Genomic DNA, 23,113 nt, shown 5'->3' with positions numbered 1-23,113 from the left:
TTTACTTTAGTTGAGTTTGTCCTAATGGGCCACCATATGAGACCTGGCGGGATTCAGGAAAATTAATGTTAAGGGGACTTGTTTTAATTTAAAAATTAAACAGAAGTACAAGTAGCTACGTTTAAGATTATTCTGATGGAGGGTATCAATGCAAAGTACGTGTCACAGAAAATCAGTAAAACGAGATGGAGACCGGTCTCATCTTCGTCTTTACAGCAACCAGACATCTTTGCTACTGGGTCTTGGGATAACGAGGTGGGTTTGCTAGCTAGCCAAACCGCTAACTTTACCGTTAACTAGCTACTGTCGGTACTGTCAACACATAACGTTAGTTTGCTTTATTATTCTCTGTCAATAATAACAAACATGTCACTTTACTTCCCTACATTACAGAAGCCCAGTGTGCTGCCACTAACGTTAGGGCAATGTATGCATAGCTAACGTTAGCTAATAGCTAACTAGTATACTTAGCTACCGTCAATCAGCTGTTGAATATGTATTTTTGTCTGATTGCATACATCTCTTTTTAAGGACAACAAAATTTCCATTTGGTCCATCGGGGAGAATGGGATCTCCGGTTTGGACGATGAATTTGAGGGAGACCCCCAATTAGTATGTGAACACAAACATAATGGGGATGTTTTGGATCTTCAAGTAAGTTTATCAACTAGCTCTAGGATATTAGACTGACATGGTTGTACTTGGTCCTTATTTTCAAAATATAATGCCATAATTGAATGTCAATCTTACACAGTTTCTGGATCAAGACAGAATAGTAACAGCATCATCGACTGGAGCAGTGATCATCTTTCGGCATCACCACAACAGCCAGGTATGGATGTTATTTCACAAGACATCATCATAATGAAGATACACCAACAATCATGGATACACAATTACAAATGTCAAGGTAGCTTGTGGAGGACCTTGTGTTCAATAGCACCTGTATTCTCTTCTCAACAGACATTATCTGTTTCTCAATTGTGGGAAAGAGCACATCATTATCCCTGCGACAACGCTCCATGTACTGGAATTGTGTGTAACAGCCCTGAGATTGTCACGGTCGGGGAAGATGGAAGGATCATCCTCTTCAGAGCGGACCAGGAAGGAGTGCTGCGCACTATAGGTCTGAGAATGAAACAATACTTTAGTAACAATACCTCATAGACAATTGAATTCTCCCCGGGCAGTGGACATTGTTTTCATCAAGGTTGCATTTTGAACTTGCAATGGCCTACATGCTAATTTCCAAAAGTAATCTGGAACTTCAAATAAAATCCCACCCTTTAGCCAAGATAATACTGACAAACTATTTTTTTCTTAATTGTCAGAAAATGCTGATAGTAGCACAATCCATGATGTGACTTTCCTAAGGACTACGGAGATCCTTACTGTCAATTCAATTGGCCAGCTCAAAATATGGGACTTCAGGCAGCAGGGCAATGAACCATCACAGATTCTTTCACTGTAAGCTGTTTAAATATCTGAAGAGTGAATGCAAATCAGTTTTTCTGGTCATACAAGTTTGTTGTGTAATGTCCTTAATGTATTTTGTTTTGCCTGCAAGAACTGGGGACAGAGTCCCACTGCATTGTGTGGACAGGCACCCCAACCAACAACACATTGTGGCCACAGGGGGGCAGGATGGCATGCTCTGTATCTGGGATGTGAGACAAGGCAACATGCCCTTTTCACTTATGGAGGCACACTCTGCTGAAAGTAAGATATTTATGGAAGTCATTTATTTACTAAAACAGCAAGTCTATCTTTGGTTCACAGGTTAACTGTTTTTTTTTTTGTGCTCACAGTGTGGGAGGTCCATTTTCATCCATCAAACCCAGACCACCTATTCTCATGCTCAGAAGATGGATCACTGTTGCATTGGGAGACTTCCTCAAATTCAGACACACCATCCTTCTTACAAGGCAAGTCATCAGAAAGATTTTTTAAAGGCTCACAGAGCAGGATGGTTGTGTTTTATTGCCAAATGGAAGTATTTGATATATCAACATGTTTTTGGCAGGATAACATTATTGTAACACCAATCATTCATCATCCGAATTTGACTTTTTCTGTTCACCAGGTGGACGGAACACGAGCATAGTTTCGCGCAGTGCAATAGCCCCAGAAGGTGGAAACCAGTCCCTCATCAGTTCCTGGCTCACTGGAGACTCAAGTAAGGGACGCCTTGAGACCACTCACATGCTGCCCAGCCAGACCCTGTCTGTGAACAGTCTGGATGTGCTGGGACAATGCTTGGTGTGTGGAACGGACGGAGAGGCTATTTATGTCAACAGACGGGTCCCAATTTAGAAAAACGTTTTGCTATTAACATTAATAGACATGCTGGCTGGACTTTATTTACCTTTAACTGATTGTTAAAACCTGTTTTCAGTAAAAGGTCTCACTTCTGAGGATTAGATAACCTCAATCGGGTGAAATTGTTTTTGATAGTCCTGAAGGAGTTTGAAGAAATTGTAAGCATACAGAGGTCTTTTATTACCACTCAAATATTACTCTTGTACAGGAAATTGTGCTCTGCTTGATTTGTGGGGAAGTCATATTGGTTGTGTTCATGTCATTTAACTCTGGTGTTTTGAAATAAAATGTCTGCATAAAATGTGTTCTCTCTTATCCAATTATGTGTCACTTTTCATAACAGACAAGATATACAGTATGACAAAGAACCATTATCTGGACCACATTTGAAGTCTTATGAGAGATTATTTATAGAATCCATGTTGTTTTTATGTTGTACTTGGAGGGGGGGCGCTATCACAAGGGGGGGTGGTGGTGGTGGTGGTGGGGACAACCCAGTGAACCAGCACATCCGGGAAACTTGTCTCTGTCAGACATCACAGGAATATTCAAGCCACAGTTGGGACTAACACGGAGAAGCATTAAAGTGAATTACTTTCAAACGTCTAAATCAGTAGATGTACTCATAGTTGATCGCACTTTCTATTTGATTTGAAATCTGGAAAGTTGATTAGGAGAATAACACTGCTGCCGGTAAGTTAATTGACAACAACCTGCTAGTTATAGCTAACTTGGATGGCTAGTGGTTGTTTTGCGACGCCGACGGCCGAAGACAACCCGCAGTAGCCGGGCCTTGTTATATCTGTGGTCGGGCTTTGCTGTCTGGTTTAGCCAACGTTAGCTGGCTGGCTAGCTATTTAACTGAAATTGAGTCAGGTGCTAGTTACTTTTTAGCGTTAACTAGATAAAACATTGAATTGTATTCTTCGTTTACTTTTTGTTCTTTGTAAATTAGCTGTCTGGAAAACGAATCTACTTAACTAACATTCTAGTCAGTAACGTTTATAGGTACATGTTTAACCATCTTTGGTTGCTAACGTTAACTATTGTAAGCTAACTAAGTTAGCCACCAACACCATTCGTTAGTTCCATTAATAAGGTTGTAATTTAAAGCTACAAAAGTAAACTATTACACTTATCTTCCATAATGAATTGTCTGAATATATTAATTGACCATCTGTAGGGTCATTTCACTGCTTCAGTATCTGAGAGGTTGCATTCATTACTATTAGCTAGCTGCACCATGTTTATGTTTTGTCATCCCCAGGTACTCAGCAGGATGCAGATGTAAAATAATTCGTCTTGAACATCTCTTGGCCCCAGATAACCTCGCAGTGACACTGCTGTGTGCTTCTATGCTGTTCTTTCCTTTGGCTGCCAACCTACATGTTCTTACATGAAGAGAGGGGAGAAACCCGAAGGATATCGACAGATGCGACCCAAGACTTTCCCCGCCAGCAACTACAGTGGCAACAGCCACCAGATGCTGCAGGAAATTCGGGAGAGTCTCCGTAACCTTTCCCGGCCTTCTGACCTCCCTAAGGTAGACATGGGGGGCGCTGGAAAGGTGATGCCTGAAGATCCCAGGCAGCAAGGGCGCTGCAGCAACCCCAAAAACCCCTACCACAAGGCCTTGCAGGAGATTCGCAAGTCCCTGATGCCTTTTGCCAATGAGCCCAGCTCTTCTGGACGGACTGCAGAGGTTAACAAACAGATGCTGCTGGAGCTGCTGTCTGCTGGCTTTGAGGAGGTAAGGAGGAAGAATGTAAAAGTGGAAACACTACTTCAGCTAGGTAGCACGTTAGTACTGTGTAGTAAATTAAGTTATTTAATTTTAATGAATATAACAAAAATAATTCAGATGTTTAAAATCAGTCAAGCAACGTCCATACTGACAGTTGTGGAATAATCTGAGTACCAGTGTTTCCCCTATATTCGTTCAAATCGTTGCCACCATTATAACAAATGATTATATTTTAGAATATTTTTTATTCAGATGGTGCAACACTTTCAGTGTAAACTTAAAGACTAAAACTAGATATAAAGTATGCAGAAAAGATAATGGCGATATATGTATATATATAAAACATAAAGAGAATCTTTGAGAACTAACATTAACCAAAATCAAAACTAGACAGGCAGGGAGAATGTAAAATTCCAAAAATGTCTTGGCATGGAGCCCCCATTGATTTTATGTTTGAGTCACTCAGATAGCATAAAAACACAGCATACGCCATGGCAAAATATGTAGAATTTCATGAAATTAGCTTTAAAAGGAAGGAACTCAAAAATGTTTGTCCGGGGTTCACGCTATTGTCCATTACCACAACCCCCCCCCACACACACACACACACACACACACTATGCTAACTTTGCCACCGCTGCAAAAAAACATCTTAGGGGAAACGCTTTATACCATGAACAACTGAATTGTTCAAGCTATTACACAAAATGAGTTATTGCAGAATGTTTTCCCTTTGTTGGTGGATGACAGGGGACTGAAATATGAAAGCTATGCAATGTGGAATGACCAGCTTTAGCTGCCTGCTCAGGGTGTCATGATTGTCAGTGACTTTTAGTCACTTTAACTCTACCTACATGTACATATTACCTCGACTAACCTGTGCCCCGCACATTGACTCTACCAGTACCCCCTGTATATAGCCTCGTTTGTTGTTTTACTGCTGCTGTTTAATTATTTGTTACTTTTATTTTCAATTTTTTACTTAACATGATTTTTTGTTTTTCTTAAAGCATTTTTGTAAGTAAGAATTTCACTGTAAGGTCTACCTACACCTATTGTATTCGGCGCATGTGACAAATACATTTGATATTCAGCCCTGAGGCAGAGATCAATGAAACCAAGTATGTCAAAAAGCTACTGATATGTCTGGTTCTTAAACATTTATACTTAAACATTTATATATATATTCCATTGTATTTGAGAGTTGTGGGTAAGTAGTTTCTGTAAACTTGATATGTTTGTCTAATAGCGCCTCGAAACCTTTTATTTCAGGTATTAATAGCTAGTATATGTATTGTGTGCAGGAAATGGTGATCCGTGCTCTGAAGCAGACCAACAGTCGCAGTGTGGAGGCAGCCATAGAGTACATTAGTAAGATGAGCTACCAGGATCCTGTGAGGGAGCAGATGGTGGCTGCCGCCGCCCGCCCTGTCAATGCAGGCATGAAAGCCCCCGGTAGGTGTCTGTCCTCTGGGACCAAACCACTCCTTTACCCATCGTTGTTCACGGAAACTTGGCTACCATTGTTCCAGGATCTAGGACTTGGCTATACTATTTGTCTCTGGAGATACAATCAATTGTCAATGAGGAAACAATATTCTGTTGTACAACTCTGGTTTGGGGGAAGGGTGTGTGTTTCAAATGAGAATGTTGTACAAGGCACTGGTTTCCTTTCTTTCATATTTCAGTAATTACATTTACATTTAAGTCATTTAGCAGACGCTCTTATCCAGAGCGACTTACAAATTGGTGCATTCACCTTATGACATCCAGTGGAACAGCCACTTTACAATAGTGCATCTAAATATTTTAAGGGGGGGGGGGGGTAATGTCTATCGCAAACATAATTATTCATTTTTATATGCTGCCATGACCTGTAGTTTTTCTTCCCATCATTGCAGGCTCATCTCACATTCAGCAGCCTGTGCTGAGGAGGCAGAGCTGGAAGGGTTCCAAGGAGTCTCTGGTTCAGAGACATGGCCCCATGATGGTGGAGGGGATGATTTACCATTCAGACAGCCCTGGACCCCAGGGTGACCTGGCAGGACGAGGCCCACCCCCAGCCTTCCCACAGTGTCACCCTGGCAACAACCAACGGGTCAACCCTCCCCTACCCCCTCAGGTGCGCAGTGTTACCCCTCCCCCAAACAGAGGTGCAACCCCGCCCCCACCTTCCTGGGACAGTAACCTCTCCACTAAGCGTTTCTCTGGCAACATGGATTACCTCGTGCCCCGCATCTCTCCTGTTCCCCAAGGGGCCTGGCCTGAAGGCTACTCAGCCCCCCAGAACCAGAGGGGCATCAGCCCAGTGCCCATGGGCCGTCAGCCCATCATCATGCAGAGCTCTGGGGGTAACAAGTTCAGCTTCCCCTCCAGCTGGTCTCAGAACGGCTCCACTCAGCCAGACTACATGGGTCACCAGAGTGGTGGCAGCAGACAACCCCCTCCCCCTTACCCAGTGAATCAGAGTAACAGACAAAGCCCAACCGCTCAACAGATGCAGGCCGGAGGACCTGCCTCCTCCCCATCCTACATCAACGGGGGTAACCTCCCCCAGTCCATGATGGTGCCTAACCGGAACAGTCACAACCTTGACATGTACAACATGGGCGTGCCTCAGTCCTGGTCCCAAGCCCCCCCTGGCCAGCCTCAGTCCTCCCCAGGTAGTAGTAACCAGGACGTGTCCCCGTCATGGCAGCAGCACACCATCCCTGTCCGATCCAGCTCCTTCAACAGCCACCAGATGAGCAACAGGCAGGGCCACCCGGCCAGCTCCCAGCCCTCTGCCACCACAGTGACAGCCATCACCCAGGCCCCCATCCTGCAGCCTGTGAAGAGCATGCGTGTGCAGAAGCCTGAGCTACACACTGCCGTGGCCCCCGCACACCCACCCTGGATGCATCAGCCCCCTGCACCTCCCACTACCTACCAGGAGCCGCTACCACCAGCACCCATGCCCCAGGTACCCATGCCAGTAGCAGACGTGCCTAGTTACCAGGGTCCTCCACCCCCATACCCCAAACACCTCCTCCAGCAGCCTGTTGCACACTGCCCTGCCTATGACCCAGGGCCCAAGCCCAGTTCTGGGAGAGAGGAGGCTGCAGAGGAGGAGGATTGTAGCAGCACTGCTAGTGACAGGCCAGAAGGCCCAGACTTTGCTGCTGTGGGAACAGAGAAGGAGAATAAACAGATCACCACATCTCCAGTGCCTGTACGCCGGAACAAGAAAGACGAGGAACGACGAGGAGACCCCAGAGTGCCTCTCTACTCTCCCCAGGCCTTCAAGTTCTTCATGGAGCAGCACGTTGAGAACATCCTGAAGAACCACCAGATGAGGATCCATAGGAAGAAACAGCTAGAGAGTGAGATGCAGAGGGTGAGAGTACACAGTCACTGCTTATAATGTCCCTGTGAGTTAAATTTGGTCTAAACAATGGTATAATCTAAATACATTTGGTCTATTCAATTCGGAGGAATACAGGATATTTATTTATTAGCTGAAAGGCCTACATTTTCACTGTAATGGATTTGGCATGTCCAATCACAGTCAACCTTAAGATTCTGGCACCCTCTTCAAATATGTTGTCATGCAGTCCTGGCTTTCAATCTTCCTGACTCTTTACTATTTATTTCCTGTTTTATATTTTCATTCTTTTGAATGTTATATTCTTCCCTTCTGCTTAGCTGTCTCTCTTTCTCTCCTTTTCTCTCCCTGCTGTCACTAACAGCTGATGTAGAAGGTAAAGGTATCTCCTATCAATGCTGTGTCCTGAATAGTCCACACAGATCAGTGACCAAGTAAGCAGCTGTTGAAAGATGGGCCACTTTAATTGAACAGCATGATGCCCTCTGCTGACTGACCGCATCACACCAACTCCTTAGGGAGATGCATGCCTTCCCATCTACTTTCCATGTTTAGTGCTCCGTCCAGCTTAAATGATGCTTGCCAAGACAACCAGCCTTATTGAGAACGTCTGCTGTATCTCTTTGGTTGTTTTTTTTATCTCGTACCTTTCTAATGTGTTTTTAATGCTTACTATTTTGTGTTCCTTGACCTGGGCCAGCATTCTGCCAGGTTAAATCCATTGCTTTGCTAATACATCTGTGGTTGTCTTATTTTGTGTCTAATTCATGTTCTGTGGTTCTCTTAAGGGCCTGAATGTAAATTGTCATATTTTGCAATTTAGGTCAAGTTGTCGGGGGATGCCCAGGAGCAGATGCGCATGATGCTGTCTCAGAAAGAGTCCAACTACATCCGACTGAAGCGGGCCAAGATGGACAAGTCCATGTTTAAGAGGATCAAGACCCTGGGCATCGGTGCCTTTGGAGAGGTATGTCTAGCCCGGAAGGAGGACACTGGAGCCCTGTACGCCATGAAGACGCTGCGCAAGAAGGATGTTCTCCTCAGGAACCAGGTGGCCCACGTCAAGGCAGAGCGAGACATCCTGGCTGAGGCTGATAATGAGTGGGTGGTGCGGCTCTACTACTCCTTCCAGGACAAGGACAACCTGTACTTTGTGATGGACTACATCCCCGGAGGAGACATGATGAGTCTGCTGATCCGCCTGGGCCTCTTCAAAGAGGAGTTGGCTCAGTTCTACATCGCTGAGCTCACTTGCGCCGTGGAGAGCGTGCACAGGATGGGCTTCATCCACCGCGACATCAAGCCAGACAACATCCTCATAGACCGGGACGGACACATCAAACTCACCGACTTTGGCCTCTGCACCGGCTTCCGCTGGACACATGACTCTAAGTACTACCAGAGTGGTTAGTATGATCCATGTTTTATGATTCTTGTTGCTGCTTCAATCCAAGAGGGTGTTTTGGTCTTTAGGGTAACACTGTTCTCCCCATTTTCATTGTCAGTAAAGCCAGGCAAATCTTTGTGTCGTGTCTCTCTGCAGGAGACCATGTTCGGCAGGACAGCATGGACTTCAGTAAGGAATGGGAGCAGGACCCATCTAACTGTCGATGTGCAGACCGGCTCAAGCCCCTGGAGAGGAGGAAGGCAAGGCAACACCAACGCTGCCTGGCTCACTCCCTGGTGGGGACACCTAACTACATCGCTCCAGAGGTGCTGCTAAGGACGGGTAAGCCTGTGAAAGGGAAAATTTGAATCCGCTCTGAAGTTGAAAATATTATCGGTGATGTTTGAATGACCAGTGCAGGAGTGGAATTTTGAAAGGTTATTATTTGTCTCTTGTGCATCATATTATTGTGTCTAACATGTGACTGTGTTACCTCACTGTTCAAGGATACACCCAACTGTGTGATTGGTGGAGTGTTGGTGTCATTCTGTATGAAATGGTGGTTGGGCAACCTCCTTTCTTAGCAACTACACCCCTGGAAACCCAGCTCAAGGTAAATCAACCAGTTAAAAACTGAGCATATCTCATGTTGGCCTGGTTTGTTAAGTGCTGTTGTCCTCCGCTCTGTTTAAAGCTCTGGTTCATTATTCTACCCAGGTGATAAACTGGCAGACCACCCTGCACATCCCCCCTCAAGCAAAGCTGAGCCCAGAGGCATCAGACCTTATCATTAAACTATGCCGTGGCCCCGAGGACCGCCTCGGCAAGAACGGTGCCGACGAGATCAAGGTGCAGCCCTTCTTTAAGACCATCGACTTCTCCAACGACCTGCGGCAAATGCAGCCGGCCCCCTACATCCCCACCATCGCTCACTGCACAGACACCTCCAACTTTGACCCGGTGGATCCAGACAAGCTGTGGAGCAGCAACAACGAAGGTGAGGGCAACCACAACGACACCCTCAATGGGTGGTTCAGGAACGGCAAGCACCCCGAGCACGCCTTCTACGAGTTCACTTTCCGACGCTTCTTCGATGACAACGGCCACCCCTACAGCTGTCCCAAGCCCATTGGCATAGAGTATGAGGAGGGTTTTGATGGGGACGAGGCAGACTCTGAGGCCCTGACACAGGAGGAGGGAGACCAAGAAGTGAGCAGCAGGGCACAGGGCAATGATTTGGTCTATGTGTAGTATTGTTTAAGAACATGTTTGTTCTGCTGGACTGTTTGCACATAATAGGTCTGGGAAACAGGTTTCTGGTTTGTCAGAGAGCGAGTCAGGATGTGTGTGTGTGTGTGTGTGTATTCTGTGGGGCAGAACAATTGGGAACAGATATAATTGTACCATTCAAGCAAATACACGGTACATATAACTACAGTATAGTCCCTCTACACTACAGTCTACAAGAGGAGGGTTTAGTCTTTTCACACTACAAGTGTATTCATGGGGTTGTACATGGTAAGGTTCATATGTGTTGACTCTGAACAGACTTAAATTAATTGAAAGAAAATATCAGGGTTTTCTTCGAAAGAATTACAAACCCTGTTTTAAGCCTTAATTTATTCAAGATATTATAAACTATTATAAACTGGTGATGCTAGTTGATATAAGTATGATAATTTTGGGGGGGAACTTGTTTTTATTGTAAATGTTCCTAATTTATATTTTAAGGTCTTGCAATGGGGATATACTGTATTAGTGATATAACTGGTAGGATTTGCAGGGATAAGTAACTCTTGAATTATTCATTCCTGTGCCTTTGATCTTCTGCTCTTTCAGCAAATACTGTATATGGGACTGCCATTTCAAACTAGACTAGCTTGAGTTGATTGAACTCGGATTGTGTGTATTTTTTGAATTTATACATAAAATGTATTTATGAATGTATAAATATTTTCTCTATTCTTTTGGTTAGTTGATATTCATTAGGGCAGGCCCTCTTCATTATTCCCCTCTAAAATCTCTTTCCTCTGTCATTTTTGTAATTCCACCGTGTTTATTTTGTTTAATGTGGCCTTTCAGCACCAAGGAAAATATGAAAGGTACCTATTGTAATAATGCAAACAAACAAAAAAACAGTTGGAGCCGACAGGGTCTGTTATGCTATGTACAGTAAATGTTATTCTCTTTCGTTCACTTCATCTGCTTTCATCACTTCTTTCATTCAGTCTCTCAACCAAAGCACTAGGCTACGCTGTGTATGAGCTCACTGACATGGCTGACCTGTTAATGATGGACTGACGCTGTTGTAATGGGAAACTGGATTATGAACAGGCACTCTTTAGTAGCTCATGGTGGATGGATGGGTCTCCACTCCATCCCATCATTTAGCCTTTTTATGTGTTTTGGAAAGCTATGAATGTAATTATGGAATAGGAACACTGACATTGCTGCACTGGTTTTGATTACATAATTCGATTTTATGTGTAAATGTAATTTGGGGAGGTTGGGTGCAGGGAACGGGGGTGATTAATAAACAATGTAAAGCACTTCCACGAATTCCATTTTATTGTCACATTCACACCTGACACCACTGGAACTATCCAATATACAGGCTGGCTCTACTAGCTATACAAATCAACAATGCCAGTATCTTCACCCAAATGTGGAGTCTGGTGAAGAGGGTCAAAGCCCATGAAATACAATTTACAGCCATATTATTTACACTTTTGGTACATGAAAGAGGGACAACAGTCGTAGTACTGCTGCCGCTATTGTTTAGAATTCAGTTCAGGATATGACGCTTTTACAGCGTCAAACATTAGAGGCAGCTTTGGTGTGGTTGTTGTAGCTGTCTTTTCAGACGAAAATAAACCATATTTATGTAGCTATCAGTATTCTATATATTTTAGCCATTTTCAAAACCTTGGGGATCAATTTGTGTTTCAGTCAGTGGGTGCGATTCTACACCTTTTTTTTGTCGTATTTTTCTTTCCCAATCAACAATGCAACAGGTGGGTCTAGCTAGTTAACGTTAGCACTAGAGCTAACTCGCATGCTAAAGACGTTTGGGAGCTAGTTTGAAGTTGCATTTTTATGTGCCAGTAACGTTGTGACATACTTTTGCCAGTTGTATTACTGGTATTGTTTTTGTAAATCGCGGTGCTGTTTGCTCGTTCATCTGAAACGTGTTGGCAAGCTAGCTGAGTTAGTTAGCTAGCCAACTTATGTTAAGTAAGCTAACATTCAGATAGAGCTGGCACATCCTTATGTCCGTTGATGTTTTGTTTTTACAGAGATTCTGTTGTCATCCCTTCTGGAGAGAACGTACTAACAACTAATGTTCTTCATCACCTAGAATGAGTCTGCACGAGATAAGTGAAAACGTGAAACTTGCTCGAGAGTACTCCTTACTTGGGAACTACAGTTCTGCTATTGTTTGCTATCAGGGAGTACTTGAACAAATTAAGAAACACCTTTTTACATTACGGGATAGTAGCTTCCAACAAAGATGGTAAAATATAAGACGTTTCACTTTCCAAACTAAGTTTAATTTAAACCGAGTTTTGGTCAGACAATGTCTGCAACTGTCACTTCGACCCTTGCTCTTGACATCTCTTACAGGTATGGCAAGAGATAAACGAAGAAAACAAACAGGTTGAAGAAATAATGACAACTCTAGAAAATTTTAAACTGGTGACCACCCCATTCAAACCACCAAGTAATAAAGATGGCATTAGTGACATATGGCCTGTACAAGTAGAATGCAGGTACTGTATGGACTCATTTCTCACACATTCCTATTCTAATGTATAGATTTACTGGCCCATTCATAAGTGGATATTGCACTTTACTGGGAAAATATATTTAAACTGTTTTCAGGTCTTTACATTAGTATCTGATTGGGTGTGTAGTTTGGTTAGTAAGCTGTTTGTCTGAATAAAATAATTAATGAGTGGGATTATTGCTCAGAATACCTGATAGTAAGTAGTCTGCTCTCTTTCTTGCAGTGCTAAATGTTACCTTTTTAGTTTTGGCCTACAAAATAGCTGAACATTAATGTATTATTTGGAGTGCCACCCGGTACTTAAATCTGCACAATGGAGACTGGCAGTAGTCTATGTACATAGTCATTGAACACTGGTCAAATCAATATTGTTTGCATACTGTTTTACCTACTTCATATGTATATACTGGATTCTAGTCGAGGCTCATCCTATATAACTACTGTTGTGCACACCTTTTCTATACACTATGTACATACTTTTGATCATGAAGTGTGTGTGGACACCTGCTTGTCGAACATCTCATTCCAAAATCATGGGCATTAATATGGATTTGGTCCCCCCCTTTGATGCTATAACAGCCTCCACTCTTCTGGGAAGGCTTTCCACCCGATGTTGGAACATTGCTACAAGAGCATTAGTGGGCGATTAGGCCTGGCTCGCAGTCGGCGTTCCAATTCATCCCAAAGGTTTCCGATGGGGTTCAGGCCAATCAAGTTCTTCCACACTGATCTCCGCAATCCATTTCTGCATGGTTCTCTCTTTGTGCACAGTGGGATTGTCACGCTGAAACAGGAAAAAGCCTTCCCCCAAACTGTTGTCACAAAATTGGGAGGACAGAATTGTCTAGAATGTCATTGTATGCTGTAGTGTTAAGACTTCCATTCACTGGAACTAAGGCGCCTTACCCGAACCATGATAAACAGAGAAACAGACACCTTTGGGATGAATTGGAACACCGACTGCGAGGCAGGACCAATCGCCCAACATCAGTGCCCGATCTCACTAATGCTCTTGTGGCTGAATGGAACCAAGTCCCTGCAGCAATGTTCTAACATCTAGTGGAAAGCCTTCCCAGAAGAGTGAAGGTTGTTATAGCAGCAAAGGGGGGACCTAATGATTTTGAAATGAGATGTTCGACGAGCAGTTGTCCATATACTTTTGGCCATGTATTGTATATCTAAGCAACCAATAAGATGTTATTTGATTTGCTTAGGTTGATCGAGTAGTATTCCCTTCTTTCCTCAAAGATCCTCACCTCTTCCGGTTAGGGGGCCCCCGGTTCCCTACAAAGAGAGTAAACATCACAACAACCGCCTGTATGTGGCTGGTGTGCGGGCTCCGCATCGCCAGTCAACACGTGGGCCCAATGGTGACAGAGCCAAACCTTTGAAGAGCAAGGAAAAGAAAGAGGCCCTAGCCACACCAAAAGACGACAAGGTGAACAAAGTACCATTAAGGGTTAAAATATGGATGGGAAGGTCCTTTGTTACACCCTCCTTTCACATAATACAGATTTAATCCTCCTAGATTTTCTTAGGTTTACAATTGAAAATGTAATTTTTATTGTATTACTGTCCTAGGAACTGACACAGGGAAAATGCTTTGCTGGCATTACCTTATCTTAACTTAAACTATTTGCACTGTAGACTAAAAATGTGTCAATCTACTTGTTACCTAAAATCATCACCTGGTTCCTGGCTTAGAAAAAACCTCTGCCACGTGGCTGCATTGAGCCCCCTCAAGACTGACAAATAATCCTTTGTTTGTTTTGCAGAACAAATTGGAAGTTTCTGAGAAAGATGTGAAGAAGTTTGATGGGCAAGGATATGACAAAGATCTTATTGAGGCCCTGGAGAGAGACATCATATCACAGAACCCCAATGTTAAATGGTGTGTGTGACTGTCTATGATTTATTAACTGTCCTGAACAGGATAATTTTAAAAACACACAAAATGTTTTTCTTTGTAAGGATTGTCTAACAGGAAATACTTGTTTGTTTAATGCCTGTAGGGATGATATTGCAGATTTGGAAGAAGCAAAAAAGCTTTTAAAAGAAGCTGTTGTGCTACCCATGTGGATGCCAGAGTTTTTCAAAGGCATACGAAGACCATGGAAGGTATACATGGAAGCCCAAGGACCACTTGATTAATAAGTTATTTTGATTGGAAGAGTTGATACGATGCCTTGCTAATATGTGGTGTATCCATGTGCAATATTTTCCTAGGGTGTGCTGTTGGTGGGTCCTCCAGGCACAGGAAAGACTCTTCTGGCCAAAGCCGTTGCGACAGAGTGCAGAACCACATTCTTCAATGTTTCATCTTCTACTCTCACTTCCAAGTACAGAGGGGAGTCTGAAAAACTGGTCCGCCTTCTATTTGAAATGGTAAGATCCTCGTCAGCTTCCCTGCCCAGGCGGAATATTTTTTTCATAGAAGAAAATCTGGTGGTATCATATTACATGATGTGAAAGGGTGGTGTTTTTTAGGTGTTGTGGCTCTAGTCAGTGTTTCTTTTCTCTTCTGGACAGGCCCGGTTCTGTGCTCCCACCACCATATTCATCGATGAGGTTGACTCCATGTGCAGCCGTAGAGGAACGTCAGAGGAACATGAGGCTAGCCGACGGGTGAAGGCAGAGCTGTTGGTCCAGATGGATGGTACACAAACAGCAGCTACTCTGCTTATAGAAGGCCAAATTAATTACATGCGCAATTCATGTCTATATAAAAAAAAAAAATATTGCCCAATAAATTATTGTACCCTAAATACATAGCAGTAAGGAAATTTTGCTATAGTTTTTTATGCTATCGTTCCTAGGATATTATGCTGTTGTTTAGGTGTGGGAGGAGCATCAGAGAATGAGGATCCCTCTAAGATGGTGATGGTGCTGGCAGCCACTAACTTCCCCTGGGACATTGATGAGGCTCTGAGGCGACGTCTGGAGAAAAGAATCTACATCCCTCTGCCTTCAGGTCCACAAACACTACTCACTGTAAATTGTCTATCATAGTCCAAAACATGTAGGCTTATGGACAGCAGTATTCTAGAATATTTGTCTGTTGGCTTTCATACTTTTTGATTTCTCAAGCAATTTATCCAACTGTCAGGACGCTTAACGAAACTGCATTGGTTGGGAATCGTGGGGAGGTGTGCGTTCGGCCTGTGCATTCCCCATTGGATGGGTGCCTCAGCGCTACGTAGCTATGTCACAATGGGACACCGGACTATCACGTGTCAGAGTCTGGACTATGATAATTTACACTTGACAGTGCTTTCCAGTTAAACATCTAAAATCTAAAGGTGTATATACATATACACACACACACACACACACACGGTGCTTTCGGAAAGTGTTCAGGCCCCTTGACTTTTTCCACATTTTGTTACATTACAGCCTTATTCTAAAATTGTTTAAATAAAATTAAAAACTCAGCAATCTACACACTACCCCATAATACAAAGCGAAAACATGTTTTAGAATTTTTTGCACATTTTAAAAACAGAAATACTTTATTTACATAAGTATTCGGACCCTTTGCACCTGAGCTCAATTTCGAGTCTCATAGCATCTTGTTTCCATTGATCATCCTTGAGATGATTTGAGTCCACCTGTGGTACATTTTATTGATTGGACATGATTTGGAAATGCACACACCTGTCTTTATAAGGTCCCACAGTTGACAATGCATGTCAGAGCCAACAAATTGTCCGTAGAGCGCTGAGACAGGAGTGTTTCGATGCACAGATCTGGGGAAGACTACCAATTGTTTTTCATTGAAGGTCCTAAAAAGAACACAGTGGCCAACATAATTCTTAAATGGAAGGAGTTTGGAACCTCCTAGAGCTGGCTGCCCGGCCAAACTAAGCAATCGAGGGAGAAGGGCCTTGGTCAGGGAGGTTTCCAAAAACCCAATGGTCACTCTGACAGAGCTTCAGAGATCCTCTGTGGAGATGGGAGAACCTTCCAGAAGGACAACCATTTCTGCAGCACTCCACCAATCAGGCCTTTATGGTAGAGTGGCCAGATCGAAGCCACTCCTGAGTAAAAGGCACATGACAGGCCACTTGGAATTTGCCAAAAGGCACCTAAAGGACTCCGACAATGAGAAACAAGATTCTCTGGTCTGATGAAACCAATATTGAACTCTTTGGCCTGAATGACAAACGTCACATCTGGAGGAAGCCTGGCACCATCGCTACGGTGAAGCATGATGGTGGCAGCATCATGCTGTGGGGATGTTTTTCAGCAGCAGGGACTGGGAGACTAGTCAGGATCGAAGCAAAGTACAAAAAGATCCTTGACGAAAACCTGCTCCAGAAAGCTCAGACTGGGGTGAAGGTTCACCTTCCAACAAGACAACAACTGTAAGCACACAGCCAAGACAACGCAGGAGTGGCTTTGGGACAAGTCGCTGAATGTCCTTGGGGCCCAGCCAGAACCGGACTTGAACCCACTCAAACATCTCTGGAAAGACCTGAAAATAGTTGTGCAGCGACGCTCCCCATCCAGCCTGACAGAGCTTGAGAGGATCTGCAGAGAAGAAGGGGAGAAACTCCCCAAATACAGGTGTGCCAAGCTTGTAGCATCATACCCAAGAAGACTCAAGGCTGTAATCACTGTACTGAGTAAAGGATGAACAATGGAAACAGGATGCACCTGAGCTCAATTTCGAGTCTGAGTACGCATTTACATAAATTTATTTGTTCTCTAAATTTGTAAACATTTCTAAACCTGTTTTCGCTTTTTCATTATAGGATATTGTTTTACATTGAGGATTATTTATTTAATCCATTTTAGAATAAGGCTGTAACGTAACAAAATGTGGAAAAGGGGAAGGGTTCTGAATACTTTCCGAATGCACTGTATATATTAATTCACAATGGCGTACGTGATGTTTGCTTGTTTTCTCTGCAGCCAAGGGCAGAGTGGAGCTGCTGAAGATAAACCTAAAGGAGCTGGAGCTGGCCAATGATGTGGACATGGCCAAGATAGCAGAGCAGATGGAGGGCTACTCAGGAGCAGACATCACCAACGTGTGCAGGTAAGGCCTTTACTTTTTCAGGGTAGTTTTTTCTTCAACAAATAGAAACCAGTCACAAATAAACAATAGATTAGTCAAGTATGTTAGTTCCAATAACTCAGCGAAGACTATCACTGATTTGAAAACGAGATGCCTCTCAAATAATGGAATAAAGAACCACTCTTAACCTAGTTGTGGAAAGTAATGTTATTTGTGTTCCATTGCCTGGAGTGAACCCTCTCTCCCTGACGTCTGTAGGGACGCCTCTCTGATGGCCATGCGGCGAAGGATCGAGGGGCTGACGCCAGAGGAGATCCGTAACATCTCCCGAGACGAGATGCACATGCCCACCACCATGGAGGACTTTGAGTCTTCTCTGAAGAAAGTGTCCAAGTCTGTGTCAGCTTCTGACCTGGAGAAGTATGAGAAGTGGATTGAAGAGTTTGGATCCTGCTGAAAGTTAATCAGGAAGCCTGCAGCACCTCAAATCTGCAGAGGAATTAGGAGGCTCAGTATATATTCCTGGAACAATACTTTAACTCGTCTTCCTTTTCTTTGTAAATTATTTCTATTTTAGGCTAGGTGATGCGACATGCCTTAAAGTAGGGTAACCAACTGCTTCTCTTGGTAAATGTCCTCCTGGATACAGTCCATATACCACACCCAGGGGTGCCTTGTACTGATTATAAACAAGTTATCAACATAAATAGAATGGTAAACATTTATATTTGTCATACCGGTGGTATAGTCTGATATACACATGGTTGAAATGCTGTTTCAGCCAATCAACATCCAGGACTCAAACTACATGGTTTACAATATGCAATTAGTCAGCCTCCTGGGCATAACAAATTTGGTAGAAAACATTCCCAGATTCGTGTTCAATAGGTTTTATTATGGGTCCACAGAGCTAATCCTTACTATATTTGCCTTGAACAAATTTTGCTACCAAAGTATCCAGTGTCTTTGGGTTTGATCTGGTGATGTGCTTTTGGGATATCTCTTAATCAAAGTTACACTACCTGAAACCGTTTGTTATATGCACTTTGTTTGATTTTCTTAATGTGTATTTAGGAGACTACCTGGTTCAAATTTGAATATATATACATGCATAAACACTAAGAATTTTGTTAATCAAGTTTAAGGTAAAATATGACTTACATTGACAAGGCTTCCATGTGCTTTGTGTAGACTTGAGTGAATGTCACAAGAACATTTACAGAAACATTTTTATTGAGCAGGATTTGGGAATTCAATGTACAGTTTGATTTGAATGAAAATACATGATGCACACATGCCATGCTCCCATGCGTTTAGTAAAACACAAGATTGAAATTGAGGCACCATAGAAGCAAAATGTAAAATAACTAAGTTCTAATTCACCCACTCAAGTTCAAATCAGCATGCAGTTTCCTATTATGAAGTTGTTTCATTGACAGCTAACTGCATTCCATACTATGGCTACTAAGTCAATGTGCCAGGGCCCCATGAGCCTAATCTTGAGAATCACATTGATACAGTTTTATTTTGCTCATGCCTAGCCTGCTTTGAGGCAAACCAGCCAATAAGCTATTGGGAGAGGAGTAGGTTTGACTATTCTTAGACTAAAGTGTAGCTTCAGATGTCTATGTTGACAGTGCACAGCCATTGCGAGTAATTCACATTGCAGAGAACATCCATTGTCATTCACTCATATTGCAAAGAACATCCAGTAACCATATTCATACATTTCAAGGCATAAAGCAGTATATTCAGAGTGAACAGAAATGGACTGTATAGACAGGACACTAAAGCAGTTAATGTCTGTTCTATACTTTCCAGGTCTATCTGCAATGTTCTGTGACAGAGATCATTCAGCTACAGGAACTAACTGCCATCTGTCTCTATCAATTGAAATGGTTGGAATGAGATCTATTTGCTCAGTCTCTGTTCAACACTGCACTCATAATGATGGGTGCAAGACTAGGACCACCTGTCCTTTAATGAACCTAAGCGCGCAGGCCCGTCAAGTTCAGACAAAATGTAATACCAACGTAAAAATGTTTTGACATTTTACAACAAATGCATTGGTGAGGCTCTGACAATATTATGCACTGGTTCAAATACAGTAAATAAAAACTGTTTGTCTTATGATTTAAAGTTGCATGCAAACAAACACCAAATCTTCAGTTCAATCCTCCAGTCAGAATGATAAAATATGAAATGAGCAATCAAAAATAAACCAATAGGAAGTCAGTGTTTCATAATGCAAAGTAGAATGGTTACAGAGGCACTGTGAGGTAACACAATCATAATATGAAAAGTAATGCAGTATGCAGCTCTGCTTCCACTAGTAACATTTCAGATTCCTTCTTTGAGAGGAGGGTAATAACGTTTGAGAAATAAAGCTAAACATGTTATGTTTGCAATGCATGTGTAATAAGTGCTACAAAGAGATTATGGTTTCTCTAACCACATAATGCCTTGTTTTTCAACAGATGCAATCAGACTCCTCTTCAGTTTTCAATGAAGGCCTTTTCACCTCCTCTACCTCTATTTCAACATTCTCCAGCAGGGTGTGTTTCTCATCTTCCGGCATCAGAGTCACAGGATTTAAATGGAAAATTCCCCTACAGGAAAAGTACATTATCATGAGCATCACAGTTAAGAAAAGATGAGAAAACAGATGTGCCTAATTAACTGGTCTTGGCACCAAGGTAAAAATCCTGCACACTGACCAGGCAGTGTTTAATTTAATTCTACAACAATCATGTAAGCAGGTTCAACAGGACCTGTGTGAAAACGTACTTGTGTTCGCATGTTGGGAAGAACATGTCCAGGATCTTGACAATGACCGCTGACCCAACCACACCAATCACTACCACCCACATGACCAAGAAGAACAGGGGCAAGGACTCAGACCAGAAGCGTCGTAGGCGGTCCCTCACCTCCTCCACCCATCGACACATGGCCTGCAAACAGATTTTAAGTCCAGAGCACATTGTAGTAGAGGAATTTTACAATATTCGATTTGGATCCAATGTCCAATTTACTTACACTGTAAGAAGAGATAGATTCTTTGAGTGGTGCCTCTGTCTGCATCTGATCAGACAGCCCTCCCAAGTCATCACCCTCATCATTGTTATCATATAGCAGGTCTGGGTCCATGCGGAGGGGAGTCTCCGGGAGCTTGCCTGGGGCAGCAGTCTCCTCCTGGGTGGTGTCCGCATGCTTCAGAGGGTAATGACTGGTGGTCTGGGACATCACTTGATATTCAGCTGAGCAGAAGGAAGTGGATCATTATCATTCACAAATTGATTTAGGAACATTGCTTTAGCAATGGAATCCAGTTATCTTGTCCATTTCATGTGAGAATATGAAAAGTGAATGAAAATGGCTGTTCTTGCATACCCTTTTTAGGATTTGTTGGATCTGTGATGACCACATCATTTTCCCTTGGGATCCTGAAAATCTCACTGTGTCCAATGGGATAGGTGTTGGTATACTGCGCAAGCGTCTGGAAATTGGGGCTCATCAGTATCTTCACTTCACACATTTCTGGCTGCTGGACCTAAATTATAGAAAAGGATACAAAGCCATAAGAGCACAGATTTTCCATCATTGTACCACCATGGTGCAAATATGCTCATTTAGCTGTTACATAAATATCCTAACACCATTATTCTATTGTCCTTTTCTCAATCAACTAACTTTACCTTTTTTCCCTCCATCTCGATGACCTCGCTGAACACTTGGAGAGCCACCACCTCTTCTGAATCACTCCACAAGCGATTCTGGCTCACCATCACCCGGGTGACAGTGGAGACATAGTCACCAGATTCAAATTCACTTGTGCCATTGGTGGTATCCACTGTAAACAAAGTGAAAGGCTGTTTTAAATCAGGTGCAGAATGCTGTAGCGAAGTTATATGCACCAGAAACATTTTCACTACTCACACAGCAAGGCTTGGCAGTTCAACCTGGTCACCCCTGACAACTCCACAGGGATGTCATTGATGAGCACCTGCTCTTCATCCACTGAAATATTCAGGTTGATCTGAAAATTAACATGTGTTGAGCTATACGTTATGTTGTTATTCAATATCATTCTGACAGGCTTAATCATAGACCACTACATCATAGTATAGCTTACCTGCAAGTTGTTGGACTCCTGCACCTGTGTATCATTCAATGTCCCTGCTGTCACATTGATCAGAATACTTTCCTGTGTGAGAATCAAGAATAGGAAAGCGGCCATTAATTATTATGATCATGATATAAGTTAGCTAATGTGGTAGGCAGCAAGGTATTCACCAAAACATCAGAACATTCGAGAGCGCATTCTAGCTTGCTAGTATTACGCTCATGCAACCTGGCTAACATAAACATTAGCTAGCTGCAATGAGTCAGATAGCAACAAAAGGTAACGTTAGCTCCATTAGCTAGCTACCAAGATTAGCGTTACTTTTATTTTTTTAAACCTTTATTTAACTCGACAAGTTAGTTAAGAACAAATTATTATTTACAATGACGGCCTACCGGGGAACAGTGGGTTAACTGCCTTGTTCAGGGGCAGAACGGCATATTTTTACATTGTCAGCTCCGGGATTCGATCTAGAAACCTTTCGGTTAACTTACTGGCACAACGCTATAATCACTAGGCTACCTGCCCCTCAATTCATGTAGCTATCTAGTGGTAGAGTAGTCTCCTACCGTGTTTAATTGTCGAGGTGAAGACTCAGCGAAAATGAATGACATAAACAGTACACATAGAGTATAAACTGATGTCCGTTTCATCGCCATCTTCTAGCTGTCGTATGATCGTGGAGGAAACAACACCCACGGCCCAAGTGACGCCGAAATCAATCAAGAGCGCGTGCGCAAGCATGGCGGTTCTTCTTGAAACAACATTTGGTGATATAGTCATTGATTTATTTACAGAACGGCCTAAAAGTAAGAAAACATGCACCAACGTTAACGTCTGGTTACACACAGCCTACATTTGATAATGACATTTGCTCATTAAAATCTCAACTGTTATTCTACTGCTAGCAAGATTGCTAACCACTGCCAATCTATAGCATATTGCTAGCTAACTAGTAAAGCTAAATGTTAGCTAACTTGTTAGCGAGTTATCTGAAATATAATACTAACATTTCAGAAACATAGGATTGCCATGGATACGCTTAATATGACAGTTTACTCAGTGTTGATGTGGTGGATCATTGAAACGAAGGCCGGGAGAGAATTCCTAGCCCAATATTAATGGTCTAAAGGAGTCTAACGTTAATCCTTACAGTCCAAGGACCTTCCAAGGCGAATTGGTTTGGAAGCCAAAACAACCAAATTATCAAACTAAACGTGAATCAATTCTCAATTGCGGTACGGTTCTAGAAGTTTATAACGTAGGTGCACACGGGTCGAGAGAAAGATTTGAGGTGACAGACAGTTGTAGTAGGATGTCCATACTACCCAGTGGTGCATCTAGTAGGTCTAGGCTCTGGTGTAGTTGT

General features: G+C 42.8%; 4 protein-coding genes across 7 annotated transcripts; 3 read left to right on the top strand and 1 right to left on the bottom strand.

Moving 5' to 3' along the window:
* Positions 1-2: 2 nt before the first annotated feature.
* Positions 3-2,620, top strand: LOC123990692 (nucleoporin Nup43-like). The gene is made up of 8 exons (XM_046291444.1): positions 3-255; positions 532-654; positions 755-832; positions 964-1,126; positions 1,332-1,467; positions 1,568-1,719; positions 1,809-1,925; positions 2,084-2,620. The coding sequence occupies exons 1-8, from the start codon at positions 136-138 to the stop codon at positions 2,311-2,313; spliced, it is 1,119 nt and encodes a 372-aa protein (XP_046147400.1). The 5' UTR covers positions 3-135; the 3' UTR covers positions 2,314-2,620.
* Positions 2,621-2,843: 223 nt separating this feature from the next.
* Positions 2,844-11,356, top strand: LOC123990690 (serine/threonine-protein kinase LATS1-like). Of its 4 annotated transcripts, none has more exons than XM_046291440.1 (8): positions 2,844-3,012; positions 3,722-4,069; positions 5,368-5,518; positions 5,965-7,439; positions 8,251-8,833; positions 8,971-9,156; positions 9,321-9,427; positions 9,532-11,356. In XM_046291440.1, exons 2-8 carry the CDS (start codon positions 3,752-3,754, stop codon positions 10,063-10,065), a joined length of 3,354 nt encoding a protein of 1,117 aa, XP_046147396.1. In that variant the 5' UTR covers positions 2,844-3,012; positions 3,722-3,751; the 3' UTR covers positions 10,066-11,356. The 4 variants fall into 4 exon arrangements, 3 of the variants coding, with proteins under 3 accessions (XP_046147396.1, XP_046147395.1, XP_046147394.1); XM_046291439.1 differs by having other exon boundaries at positions 3,643-4,069; XM_046291438.1 differs by having other exon boundaries at positions 3,587-4,069.
* A 311-nt stretch (positions 11,357-11,667) lies between these two features.
* Positions 11,668-18,846, top strand: LOC123990685 (katanin p60 ATPase-containing subunit A1-like). Its single transcript, XM_046291436.1, has 11 exons — positions 11,668-11,828; positions 12,173-12,333; positions 12,437-12,584; positions 13,850-14,039; positions 14,377-14,492; positions 14,614-14,719; positions 14,828-14,986; positions 15,131-15,257; positions 15,438-15,572; positions 17,516-17,642; positions 17,880-18,846. The coding sequence occupies exons 3-11, from the start codon at positions 12,484-12,486 to the stop codon at positions 18,076-18,078; spliced, it is 1,260 nt and encodes a 419-aa protein (XP_046147392.1). The 5' UTR covers positions 11,668-11,828; positions 12,173-12,333; positions 12,437-12,483; the 3' UTR covers positions 18,079-18,846.
* LOC123990686 (glycoprotein integral membrane protein 1-like) lies at positions 18,837-22,526 on the bottom strand. The gene is made up of 8 exons (XM_046291437.1): positions 22,314-22,526; positions 21,754-21,825; positions 21,558-21,657; positions 21,317-21,471; positions 21,012-21,171; positions 20,658-20,878; positions 20,409-20,572; positions 18,837-20,230 (listed from the first exon to the last, which is right to left on the bottom strand). Exons 1-8 carry the CDS (start codon positions 22,401-22,403, stop codon positions 20,092-20,094), a joined length of 1,101 nt encoding a protein of 366 aa, XP_046147393.1. The 5' UTR covers positions 22,404-22,526; the 3' UTR covers positions 18,837-20,091.
* Positions 22,527-23,113: the final 587 nt, after the last annotated feature.

Source organism: Oncorhynchus gorbuscha, linkage group LG12, assembly GCF_021184085.1.
Source record: "Oncorhynchus gorbuscha isolate QuinsamMale2020 ecotype Even-year linkage group LG12, OgorEven_v1.0, whole genome shotgun sequence".
NCBI lineage: Eukaryota > Metazoa > Chordata > Actinopteri > Salmoniformes > Salmonidae > Oncorhynchus > Oncorhynchus gorbuscha.
The sequence above is the reverse complement of the archived record's forward strand: the minus strand, read 5'-3'. Positions and strand labels throughout refer to the sequence as shown.

Coding starts and splice junctions, on each gene's coding strand:
- LOC123990692 (XM_046291444.1), top strand. CDS start 136: ATGGAGGGTATCAATGCAAAGTACGTGTCACAGAAAATCAGTAAAACG. Junction 256..531: donor CTGGGTCTTGGGATAACGAG/GTGGGTTTGCTA, acceptor TCTCTTTTTAAG/GACAACAAAATTTCCATTTG. Junction 655..754: donor GGGATGTTTTGGATCTTCAA/GTAAGTTTATCA, acceptor AATCTTACACAG/TTTCTGGATCAAGACAGAAT.
- LOC123990690 (XM_046291439.1), top strand. CDS start 3,716: ATGAAGAGAGGGGAGAAACCCGAAGGATATCGACAGATGCGACCCAAG. Junction 7,440..8,250: donor TAGAGAGTGAGATGCAGAGG/GTGAGAGTACAC, acceptor TTTGCAATTTAG/GTCAAGTTGTCGGGGGATGC. Junction 8,834..8,970: donor CTCTAAGTACTACCAGAGTG/GTTAGTATGATC, acceptor GTCTCTCTGCAG/GAGACCATGTTCGGCAGGAC.
- LOC123990685 (XM_046291436.1), top strand. CDS start 12,484: ATGACAACTCTAGAAAATTTTAAACTGGTGACCACCCCATTCAAACCA. Junction 14,720..14,827: donor GCATACGAAGACCATGGAAG/GTATACATGGAA, acceptor ATATTTTCCTAG/GGTGTGCTGTTGGTGGGTCC. Junction 15,258..15,437: donor GCTGTTGGTCCAGATGGATG/GTACACAAACAG, acceptor GCTGTTGTTTAG/GTGTGGGAGGAGCATCAGAG.
- LOC123990686 (XM_046291437.1), bottom strand. CDS start 22,403: ATGGCGATGAAACGGACATCAGTTTATACTCTATGTGTACTGTTTATG. Junction 20,879..21,011: donor TCCAACAAATCCTAAAAAGG/GTATGCAAGAAC, acceptor CCTTCTGCTCAG/CTGAATATCAAGTGATGTCC. Junction 20,573..20,657: donor AATCTATCTCTTCTTACAGT/GTAAGTAAATTG, acceptor ATCTGTTTGCAG/GCCATGTGTCGATGGGTGGA.